This window comes from Hypanus sabinus, chromosome 6, assembly GCF_030144855.1.
Source record: "Hypanus sabinus isolate sHypSab1 chromosome 6, sHypSab1.hap1, whole genome shotgun sequence".
NCBI classification, from domain to species: domain Eukaryota; kingdom Metazoa; phylum Chordata; class Chondrichthyes; order Myliobatiformes; family Dasyatidae; genus Hypanus; species Hypanus sabinus.
This window is the reverse complement of record NC_082711.1, coordinates 73,053,413-73,066,291: the sequence shown is the minus strand read 5'-3', so window position 1 is coordinate 73,066,291 and position 12,879 is coordinate 73,053,413. Positions and strand designations below refer to the sequence as shown.

The 12,879-nt window shown below is 38.9% G+C and overlaps 1 protein-coding gene across 1 annotated transcript in view; it reads right to left on the bottom strand.

Moving 5' to 3' along the window:
- LOC132395162 (contactin-associated protein-like 2) overlaps positions 1-12,879 on the bottom strand; it is a 1,263,978-nt gene that overhangs the window by 134,837 nt on the left and 1,116,262 nt on the right. The window contains exon 19 of the mRNA XM_059971460.1: positions 9,498-9,722. Coding sequence (XP_059827443.1) covers positions 9,498-9,722 — 225 coding nt within the window. The remainder of the gene's footprint in view (positions 1-9,497; positions 9,723-12,879) is intronic.

Genomic DNA, 12,879 nt, shown 5'->3' with positions numbered 1-12,879 from the left:
GATGAATGGTAGACCAAATAGAAAGGAGTCAATACGCATGTGAGAACAGAGGATTTGTCAGATAATGTTCTGGATGAGGAAACCAAAAGGAGAGTTCTGATTGTAAAAGGTACAATGGAAAGACTAATAACAGAATATTCCAATGAACAAAATGCCCCTTCCCAATATCCAGATGCACAAACTAGGAAGAAGATAAAAGAGAAAGGTGTGAAAGAGAAAAGGAATGTGAGAAAGAAAAAAAGTGGGATAAAGGGAGGGAAAGAAGCTGGCACTAGGAGAGAAATAAGGATCAAAGTAGATCCAGAGAGAAATGCCAAGAGAAGGAGAAGAAAGGTGTCCAGAGCTATCAGAACCACTTCATGCAGTCTCAGGGTCAACTCCTACCACTACCTCAAAGGTGACCCCAGAAAATGAGGTTGTTTCACAGCCACAAGTCTCGCCTGTCAAGCAGAGTGACCCCTCTCGTCTGGAAAAATGTTATCCTACAAAAGTAAGAAATCCTCCACAGCGATTAAATCTTTAGGCCTGAATGGATTCATTTAAAATTTACTATGCTGTGGATGTGAATGTAGTTGTATGACATAGTGTACTGTGTATATAGTTGAGATGCACTCTCTAATGAGTTTGAGTTTATAACTAAGCAGGGAGGAATGTTGTGTATTTAATCTTTTGGTATTATTTGAGTAATATTGTAAATATGTTGTTGATTAAGGATTCTTTATTTTTTAAATAATTCATTGTGAATTATATGCAAAAATATGTGAACGGCATACGTCATTACGCTGCCACGTTATACGTGCACCTTGTGAATATTAAAAAACAAAGTTAGACTTACATTCCTGGCTCTCATTTTCCTTTGAATTAGTTTAATGTTTTGAAGTTACAAAACTTAACAGAGAGCAAGATTGTAAATCTGCCGAAGCAAAGGATTTGGGGAATGGAGAGAGTGGAGTGGTGCAGGAAGGGTGTGGGACAGGTGGCAGAGAATGAGTGCCGGGGCAGGGGTGCAGAAACGCCCAGCCCTGAGATGTCAGGCAAGGTTAATTGATTCCAAACAATTGGTTTTTTGATCATTACAGAATCTCACTGGTACTTTCTGCTCCCTCCCTCTCCTTTCTCTTCTTCCCAATAGTGATTGATTTCTCCTTACTTCCTTCCTACTCTCAGTCCTCAATAGAGACCCATATCAGAATGAGGTTTATCATCACTCACATATGGCAAGAAATTAGCTCTTTTTTGCAGCAGCAGTACAGTGCAATACATAAAATTACTACAGTACTGTGCAAAAGTCGAAGACATCCTAGCTATATATGTGTGCCTAAGACTTGCATTCAGGACTGTACCTCTGATGGTCATTGTGCCATATCTAATGCTATCTTGTATTTTTTTAGTAAAATTCATGGAAAGGGGAGAAAATCTACCTGTCAGTAAATTATAGTTATCTTCTGTCACACAAAGAAGAACTTGCAAGTGAACCTGGCAATGATTCCTAAATGAAAAAAAAATTAAAGACAGTAAATAAAAAAGGAAGAAGCAAGAGGAAAAGGGGAAGATTTTCTTGAACCACAGATCAAGCACAGTTTTAACCAGATCACAAAATGGTTGCTTTGCTCATAGTGAGTCTCGGAGCACAGTAGTTATAAATAAAGCAACTTTCCCTTCTTTCTGATCAGTTCTAGATCTGAATCAAATCCTTTTGAGTTGACTATTTTTAGTAAATCCCTGCCCATGAAGCACAGAGTATGGCAAAATTATACAAACATTGGTTTTAAAGATATTGTAAACAGCTTTCTTACTTTATGCTTGAAATGATAAGTATAGTGTCTTTCATACTTCAGAAGATCCTAGTGGCAGTCCAGTAATTTGAGAGTGTCAGGGGTAGAAGTGAATGTAGTTTCTATGGAGAAGGTGCTTGGGAAGCTAAAAGGTCTGAGGGTAGATAAGTCACCTGTCCTGTAAGAGGTAGCTGAAGAGATTGTGGAGACATTAGTAATGATCTTTCAAGAATCACGATTCTGAAATAGGTTTAGAGGACTGGAAATTTGCAAATGTCACTCCACTCTTTAAGAAGGCAGGAAGGCAGAAGAAAGGAAATCTTAGGCCAGTTCACCTGATCTTGGTAGTCAGGAAGATGTTGGAATCCATTATTAATGATGAACTTTGGGGTACTTGGAGGCACATGATAAAGTAGGCTGAAGTCAGCATGGTTTCCTTAGGAGGAAATCTTGCCTGCCAAATCTGTTGGAATTCTTTGTGGAAGTAACAGAACAGACAAAGGAGAGTTAGTAAATGTTCAATCACAAACAATAGAAAGACTGCAGATGTTGGAAATCCAAGCAACACACAGAAAATGCTGGAGGAACTCAGCAGGCCAGGCAGTATCTACGGATAAAAGTATAGTTAACGTTTTGGGCTGAGACCTCTCCAGTTCTGATCAAGGGTCTCGGCCTGAAATGTTGACTGTACACTTTTCCATAGATGCTGCCTGGCCTGCTGAGTTCCTCCAGCATTTTGTATGTGTTGCTTGTCAGTAAATGTTGTTTAATTGAATTTTCAGCCGGCATTTGATAAGGTGACACACATAAGGGTCATTAACAAGACAAGTGCCCATGGTATTACAGGAAAGATACTGACATACATAAAAGATTGACTGACTGGCAGGAGGCAAAGATTGGGAATAAAAGAGGCCTGTTCTGGTCGGTTGTAGGTAACTCATGCTATTTTGCAGGGATCGGTGTTGGGACTGCTTCTTCTCACGTTATATGTCCATGATTTAGATGATGGAGTTGATAGCTTTGTGACGAAATTTGCAGATGATATAAAGATAGGTAGAAGGGCAGGTAATGTTGAGGAAGCAGGGAATCTGCAGAAGGACAGACAGATTTGGAGAATGGACAAAAAATTAGCAGATGGAATATAGTGTAAGGAAGTATCATAGGAAATCATCATGCACTTTGGTAATAAAAGCATAGCCTATTTTCTAAATGGGAAGAAAATTCAAAGATTAGAGGTGCAAAGGGACTTGGAAGTCCTTGTACAGGATTCCATAAAGGTTAACTTGCTGGTCGAGCTGGTGATATGGAAGGCAAATGTAATGTGAGTCTTCATTTCAAAACTTCTGGAATTTAAGGGCAAGGATGTGATGCTGAGGCTTTATAAAGCATTGGTCAGACCATATCTGGAGTATTGTGAGTAGTTTTGGGCCTCTTATCTAAGGGAAGATGTGCTACCAATGAAGAAGATGTTCACGAGAATTATTCTGGGAATGAAACGGTTAACCCATAAGGAGTGTTTGATGGCTCTGGGACTGTACTCACTGGAGTTTAGAAGAATGGGGTGGGATCTTATTGAACCCTATCGAATATTGAAATACCCAGATAGAGTGGATGTGGAGCAAATGTTTTCTGTAGTGGGTGAGTCTAGGACCAGAGGGCACAGTCTCATTTAGAACTGAGATGAGGAGGAATTTCTTGAGTCAGTGTGTGGTGAATATGTGGGATTCCACAGATGACTGTGAAAACCAATTGATTGAGTATATTTGAAGTGGATGTTAATAGGTTCTTGATTAGTCAAGCTGTCAAAGATTACTGATAGAAGGCAGGAGAATGTGGCTGAGAGGGATAATAACTCAGCCAAGGTGGAATGGTGGAGCAGACCCGATAGGCTGAGAGGACTAATTCTGCTCCTATGTGTTTATGGTCTCATTAATCCAACATCTATGGCTTCTGTTTTCCTTCCTCTCATTTCTCTTATTGTACTGTTGTATATAATGTCTTTCTGTTCAGATATTTATTGAATTACCTTCTTCCCATATTATTCCTAAACCTGTCAATAACAAATGAATGTGAATTGCTAAAAAATGACTTCAAGATAAAATTTCTTCTGCCAGTCAAGGGAATAGTTAAATTTGTTCAGATCAGACCACCTGGAAGAGATATGAAATTTTAAAGGCCGATTCTTGTTCTGGGAAACAGAAAGCTGAGAATTAATCAGCAACCCAGGAAACTATTTTGTTCAACTATTAGGTCAAATGCTGCCTGCTGCAACCCAATAATAATGCATGTATTTTCTGAATTAATGACATGAATCAGGGACATGTCATTCCAGATAACTTAACACTGTGAATAGTGTGAGATACTTAGCTCTTCCAATTTGGGGATTTATTTTTTTCTGAATTTGTGAAAAGTGTTGGGTAAAACCAGCTGCATACATACATAAAAAATTCTTTGTACCAAAATTAAGCTGTTAGAGTAACTTTTGGCAACAGATTGAAGGTAGGAATTTTCATCCACCATCATTGTACAAAGACAAAGGAAATGCTGCATCTGAGTGGCAGCTGTGATCCAGACTCACTGCCATCAGGGAATTGAGAGTTTACTCCAGAACCTTCTGTATTTGGAAAACTTCAGCTTTAATCAGCTCAACAATTATAAGATATAACTAGAGAACTTCAGTAAATATTTACAAATGCCTTCAAAAAAAAAACACCGCTGAAAGGAATTGACATATATAATTAGCTGCACCCTTGGTGCCAACCAGTGTAAAGCTAGATTCAGTTATTTTGGACTAAAAGCAAGTGACAGGATGTGTGTTCCAAGTCAATACTACTGACTTATAGGGGTTACAAGGTGATCCTCATTTGGCTTGACTAGGAAAGCAGCTTTTATTAATTCATTTATGTGATGTGGATGTTGGGGTGTATGGGGTGTCTAGGGAGGGGTAGCACCTCTGGTGGGGAGGCCTGCTGTACCCTTTTACAGGGCAGTTCGGTCATCTTTGGTCCCCACCTGGCACTCAGCTCTCACCTGTGGCTCCAAGTAGCTGTAGCAGACGGGCCAAACCAGGTGAAGGTAGCTGATGGGTCTTTGACTCTCGGTGAGGTAGGGGATCTGCCCGTCCCAGCGTGTGAAGTCTGGCTCTGGCAGATTGAGCAGAGGAGGCCGATTAATGGTCCAACGGTCAAAAAGGCAGGCCAGCAGGCGTTGATGGATCGCTAAGAGTATGACAAGGCACGTAGACGTCCTGGTTATCCACTGCAAGAGATGGTGATCTCTTTAAACTCACCTGGCAGAAGGCAAAGGCAAACCACTGCTGCAACCTGCCAAGTACATAATTTCCCAATATGTCAGAGCGGCGTGGAGGGAAATCGCCCACCAACTGGAAATTCTAGATGCAACCTAATGACAATGATATGGATGTTATTGCCAGGGTCAACACTTATTGCTCTTCTCTGACTGCCTTGAACCAATAGTAACAGTGATACTCTCAATGTACTGTTAGGTAGAGAGATCCAGGATATAGCTCCAGTCGTGCTGAAAGGTCCTGCTGAAGGGTCATGGCCTGAAATGTGGACTCTTTACTCTTTTCCATAGATGAAACCTGGCCTGCTGAGTTCCTCCAGTTTTTTGTGTGTATTTCTTTGCATTTCCAGCATCTGCAGATTTTCTTGTATTTCTGACTTAAATCAGTCTGGCACTAAGAACTATGCAGGGAAATTCAGCCACTTGTCATCCTTCCTTCTTGCCAAAACAAAGCCCTGACTTGCTGGTGATGAGCTCAGCTTGGTATGTGCCTCTTGACTTGAATGTGCAGAATAATAATGATTGCATCGGTCCATGAAGGCTGTTAGATTAAGTTTCAAAGAGGAAAACTTCCACAGCTGATGTTTAACATTCGCAATAGGAAGGGCACATTTGGCCATCAACCAATTACAAGATTATCAAAGCTCTCTTCTCATGCACTACACAGTTTTGTTTTTCCTTTTTTAAACTTCACACATACTCCTAATTAATTTGCAGATCCACAGGCCTTGAATTTCTTTACCTTTACCAGTGTTCCCAGTGGCAGTAATTAGTACATAGCTAAGTTATGGGGGCCGCTAATTAGAGATAAAGAAAGTGATAAAAACATCGATACAGAAGATATTACTGGAATATCTAAGGAGTTATTTTTAGTTTGGTCTTTTCCAAGTTAGAAAATGCTGCCAAAATCGCAATAGAAAAGGAGACAGTTGAGATAATGGATAGGATGAATATTTATAAGCGATAGGTACCAGAAAGATTGGCTATCCTTAAAGAAGTCACTTAATGTGCAGTGGGATGCATTCTAGGCTTCCAAGAGAGATGAGAGTGCAGAATGCATAGGTATTACCATAATCGTCCAATCCTCCCTATAGATGGGTAGGTGCCAATGGACTAGAAAACAGCATAAAACCAGTTCTAGTTTCTGCAGATTGCCTGCTTAGCATTCCATCTAGCTTTGCATGTTGCTGCTTTAAAAATAATCTGTTTCTGTTGTTGTTCTCAAACTGCTCTCAAGTATTGTTATTCATGTTATTTCTTTCCAACTGCCCTCATTATTGCTTCATCTGGCTTTTAGCCACAGAGTCATAGAGTCGGCGCAATTAGTCCATATTGACCATCGAGCACCCATTTGCACTAACTACAACTGCACTAACATTATCCATTATTTTATCATCACTTTACAGTATCACCATGGCAACCCTGGCTTCATCCTATCTAGAATATTCCCTTTGACCTATTCATGCCTCAGCTATTCTCTGCAATGTAAACGTAATTTGTATTCTCTTTTTCCTATTTCTAACAAAAGATCTTTAATCTGAAATGTTAATTCAGTTTCTGTTTCCACAGATACTGCCTGACCTGCTGACTGTTTCCAGTGTTTTCCACTTTTATTTCCAATGTGTTTTTCACAAGTAAGGACGTGTCGGGCAACCACTGGTCTAAGAACCATGGAGGGGTTTTGGAAGCAAAAATCTGCAAAAACATTAATAGACACTTGGAGAAATCCATTTGCATTAATATTACATGAAATTAAAAAAGAAATTATAGCCAAAATGTATCTGTTAGAAGGCAAAACATATTTGCCCAGCCTGATGAAATTTATGTTTGCTTGGGTTTTTAGCGGCGTGTGAAAAAACTCGATGCAAAAAGCACAGAGAGAAAATTGATGTAAAAGAAGTAAAAAGCAGCAAGTAGGAATAACTGATGAGCAAATATCAGAGTGCTATTCTTGACAGGTTAATGTTGAGAGCACTGTTTTAATAATAATTTATTTTAGTGACCCAAATATGGATGACACAAGGCTTGTGAGTCTGTTAAATGATAAGGAAATGATTAATGGACTGCAAAAAGGCATATAAATATTTGCAGAGTAGGGAAACAAGTGGCAGACTAAATTTAGCAAAGAGAAGTGTTCCATGTTTGGGCAAAAGATTAAAGGTAGACAATGTAGACTAAATAGTCTAAGTGTAACAGGTTTACAGGAACATAATGACATAGGTGCAGAGGTTAAAGGTAAACTGGTTAAGCCTAGTCCAGTGTACCAGTAAGGAAATAGACCAATGCAATTGATACGATAGATAAATCTGCAACTTAAGCCAAAAAAAGGAGAAAATTTAAATTACTCTCACCATTTCCTGAGTGCGCATACGTGTGATCTCTTGAAAGTGTAAGGACATATTGCAAGAGTGGTTAGTTCAGGTATGTATAATACTGGAGCTCGTAAGTTGAGATAGAGAGTACAAAAGGAGGGAAATTATGATGCAAAATTCTGGATTGGCCGTGACTAGATCATTGCATCAAAGTTTGTTCACCAAACTTTAGGGGAGAATGTGGAAGTCTGAGAGATGTGGTGAAAGGATTTACAGGCTCTGGGCAGGAAAGGTTTCAGCTTTAAGGTTAGAATGTAAAAGCTGGTGTCATTGTTCTTGAAACAAAGAATGTTCAGAGGAAATATACAAGATCATGACTGGTTTGGATGGGGCAAACAGAGAGAAATTGTTCCCATTAGCAGATCATTCAAGCACACAGATTAAAAAAGAAAATGAGCGAACAGTTTGAGGGGAACACAAGCAAAATGTTCTTTTCACCCAGAGCGTAATGTGAATCTGGGATCCCCTGCCATTTAGGATCATGTAAACAGAATCAATCAGTGTCCTCAAAAATAGGAATTGGACAGGAACTTGAGAGAGAATAATTTTCTATGTTCCTGAGAAACAGCTTTCTTCTGCATCATAACCACTCTATGGTTCCATGAGTTAGGCAAATTAATTGTAAAAAAAAAGTCATGAATTTTATATTAGGAAACCAAAGCATGACATAAATGAGTTTTCTCAGAGGTTGTTTTTGTCTTCAGCAGGATTTTGAATTTCTGAATAAGTCAGGCATTCAACCAATCCCAAAAATAATTTTAGTGAGGAACATTTATTCATCTATTCTAAACAGGTTAATATTTCTGTTAAGATAGCATTTAAGGCAAATCTATGGCTAAAGGCAAATTGACTTGTTAAGTAATCATATTAATGTCACATATGTTGATCATGGCTAGATTGAATATGTGGATCTCTAAATCTGTGAATAACACAAAGTTAGGAAATTGGTGATGGTGGAAAATTATATCATGCAGAGGGATCTGGGTCAGTTAGAGAAGGGTGCTGAGTATTGGCAAATGAATTTCAATACAGTTAAGTGTTAGGCAATGTATTTTGGAATATCAAACCAGTGTAGGACTTGTAGTAAGAATGGTGGGGTATTCAGGACTGTAATGGAGTACAAGGGCATGATTCATTGAAAACGGTGTCCCAGGTAGATATGGTGGTGACTAAAGTGTTTTTAGCATGCTGGGCTTCATTAATCAGAGCACTGAGTATAGGAGATGCGATATTATGCTGCAGTTTTATAAGTTGATGATGAGGCCGAGCCTGGAGTACTCTATGTGTTTTGGTCAACCTGTTATAGGAGAGATGCGTTTAAACTGGAAAGGATGTAGAAAAGATTTATAAAGATATAGAGCCTGAGTTACTGGGTGATGTTGGCCAGGCCAGGTCTTTATTTCTTAGAGCATAAGAGATTGAGGGGTAACCTCAGAGGTTTGTAAAATTCCAATGTAGATAGTAGCAGTCTCTCGCCCAGGTTTTAGGAATCCATATCCAGTGGGCATAGATTTGGAATTAAAGAGGACAGATTTAAAAGGCAAATTGCAATGGGTCTAGTCCTTGCTGAGGCAGGAGTTGATTCTAGCCATGCCAACCTCTCAAAGCATTTCATCACTGTAGATGTGAGTGCTACTGGGCAACAGTCGAAAAGGCAGCTCACACTACTCTTCTTGGGCACTGGTATAATTGTCGCCTTCTTAAAAAGGACTTGAGGGCAACATGCAGAGGGTGGTGAGAATATAGAACAAGCTGTCAGAGGAAATGGTCGATGCAGGTGAATCAGTAACTAAGAAACTCTCCGAGAGGTACATGCAGGGATGGGGTTTAGAGGGATGTGGGACAAATGCGGGAATTTGCAGCTAAATATGTCGGCCCAAGGTCAGCATGGACTTGGACTGAAAGGCTTGTATTTGTGCTCTATGTCTCAATGGTTCTGTATCTAAAATGTAATTAACAAATAGTTCTACATTTTAAGATTGCACAGCAATCTTTTTTTGTAATTATTTATCTAAAATTATAAAATGAAATTTCACTGTCTCACCATTGTGTTTCAGAATAACAGCCAAGTAATCCGGTGAATAGGTGCTGATGTACAGTAGAATGCTGGGAGTGTTGGTGGTGCTGAAACTGAAAACCAGATCCTCTTTGGTCAAGGTAAGGTTGGAGTTTGCTGGTTGTAGTGCACTCTTGAAGTCCTTGGGTGTATCTGCAGAAGACAGGAAGTCGTAGCGGATCCAGGTCCCAGCCTCAAAAAATCCACCAACATCTGCAAAAATGAATGATGTTAACACAAGCTCATGAAAATAATTAATTCCAGATGGAAACATAGATCATGTACATGTAATGAAAGAAACAAATACTGAATGCTTAGCAGTGACTCAGTAAACCTCATTAGTAGTCTTTATGCTTAACAATTCTGATACCAATGACTAACTTCAGCCGTGTCACTGTAAAATAGAAGTAAACAAAATCAGCAGGGAGTTCAAATCAGACAAAGAATTCAATTATGCAGTTCCTTTGATCATTTCGATACAGATTGCATACTACTGCAGATGGATGACAAATAGCCAATTGCAAACAGACAAATTAGATGTTCAACCTGTAGATCAACAAGGTTACTCTACACCTTAATCGAACGGCTACAACAAAAACCCTGAGCTATCTGGCTACTAGGTAATGTGCTGGAATTGAATGAGGATAGTGTAGAATCTCAATAGGCTGTCATTCTGCTCATCTGTCAATAAAAGGCACTAACACCATAGGAGGTTTCCTTTTATTGCTCTTGGGTATCAAAGATCACCTAGGTGTAGCATGCAGAGAAAACTGAGCAGAAAGAATTGCACTTGGATAATAGAGGTTGCTTGATTTTGCTCCATGAAGTACACCTTACAATTCTTTGCACCCTAGGAAACGTCAGGACAATTAGTTCCTGTAGTGATCACAACAGAGCATGTATCTGTCACAATTTTTCAATTGCTGTTCATTTATATTGTTCACATAGATGATTCAATTTGACAAACTTTTTGTTTAAATCCAAAAGCTGAGCTGCTGTGCTGGATTTGTGCACAAGTTCACAATTACCTGTAACCCTCATAAAAATTATGATGACAACCATATGATACAATACTCCCCATTTCCATCATAAATTTTGATCTGATCACCACAGAGGCACACTTATTATTTTTTGGTATTTACAATGTTATGTGTCCAATTATTGCACATTCAGTTTTCTTTATTGCTTTCTTCTCAACTTGAGAGCATTGTGGCAAATTATTTCTATTTCTGATCTGACTGAGATCCACGGACCGAACGTTTTCATCTGGACTTGATTGCTTCCCCGTGACTTATATCTAACACAATCATGAAGTGTTCCACATGCAATCTTTTCTCTGTTAACAACCATATTTATGCTTCTAAAGTAAAATCACTAAAATGCATGCCACTATTTAATTCTGCAAGGAGATCACGGATACTTTCATGGTGGAATCCAAGAGAAAGGAGGGAAATATATACAAACCCAATAGCCACTTTTTTTTAGGTACACCTGCTCATTAATGCAAATATCTAATGAGCCAATAATGTGGCAGCAATTTGATACACAAAATCATGTAACCATGGTCACAAGGTTCAGTTGTTTTTTAGACCAAACATCAGAATGGGGAAAAAATGGCATCTAAGTGAATGTTGATGCCAAATGGGGTGGTTTGAATATCTCAGTAACTGCTGATCGCCTGGGATTTTCATGCATAACAGTCTATAGAGTTTACAGAGGATGTTGCAAAAGCAAAATACACCCCGTGAACAGCAATCTGTGGGCCTTATTAATGAGAGAGGTCAGAGGAGAACAGACAGACTGACTCAGGCTGCCAGGAAGGCATCAAGGTAACAGTGAATCAAGTAACCTTGCATTGTGCAGAACAGTATCCCTGAATGCATTACGCATAACTACTGATATATATATATATATATATATATATATATATATATATATGTATTTACTGTCCAGGGCCAATGGGGCCTGACTTTTATTCCCCCAAGCTCAGCTTTCCAACACAGCAGATCAAAGGCCTGTTTTTGAATAAGTTAGAATTCCAACTATCCTTGCTTTAGCTTTTTGTCACAAACGGGAGACAGCCTTCAGTTCTTAATGTAAATGAAAAGCAATAATCAGTCTGAGATTAAAAGAACAACTTTGCAAAGAAGCTGAATTGTCTATAGAACATAGAATGCTAGCCCATAGTACCTGGGGTGACCTCTCTAGAGAGGCAGTGTAAAACAAAAGTCATAGAGTCGCAGAGAAGAATAGCACAGAAACAGGCCCTTCAGCCCATCTAGTCCATGCCAAAACTATTTAAACTGCCTACTCCCAAGGACCTGCTCCAGGACCATAGCCCTCCATTTCCCTACTATCCACGTACTGTACCTATCCAAACTTCTCTTATACATTGAATTCGAGTTTGCATGGAATACTTGTCCCCACTCTCACGACTGTCCGAGTAAAGACATTTCCCCTCATGTTCCCCTTAAGTGTCTCACCTTTTACTCTTAAGTCACGACCTCTGGTTGTAGTCCCACCCAACCTCAGTGGAAAAAGCCTGCTTGCATTTACCCTATCTTTGCCCCTCATAATTTTGTATATCTCTATCAAATCTCCTCTCAATCTTCTATGTTCCAAAGAATTCAGTCCTAACTGATTCAATCTTTCCCAACAACTCAGTTGGTATTATGTTAATTGGCTTGTTTCAAACCAGACAATGCTGGCTAAGTCATTTAGTTCAAGGAAGCTTGCAGACCAGACTGATACTATTGCATTGCATGGAAAATAGCTGATCTTATGTCTTTTAGAACATAAAAATACTCTGTGAGTTTTAGATGTGTTTTTAGAATTTTGTGTGGATTTAAACATGTATTACTAAAAATAAACGAACCGTGTTTGAACTACTTTGTTTGGTTAAAGTATCTCCTCCTTGGAAGGGAGGAGGTCTAATCACTGAAATAATGGGTATTGAGAGTTAAACTTGCTGTAGAGGATAAACAAGGAAGTAAACAATTCTTTGCAGAGTAGGCAGCTACATTATAACCTCCCTTTCCTGAGAGTACCTAGAGCAATCTGTATCGGATAGGGATAAAGGTACTTGTTTGAGTTTAGAAGTTTGTGGTCAGCAAACCCAATATGATTACACTTTATGTCTAATTTATATTGCTATGTGTATTGGAATGTATAGTGAAAATTCAGATGTGACATCATTATATCTATACTATATCTACATAATTTAGAACAAAGCAGTTTCACCTTTTGTGATAACTGCTAATGAAGTCAAAATGGTTGGCTTGTTGGGCATTGCTAAGAAGTTCATCAATTTCTTAAAAATTATACCGAGAACATATATTTCCAAATTTTTTTGAATCCAAAAGAATTTTTG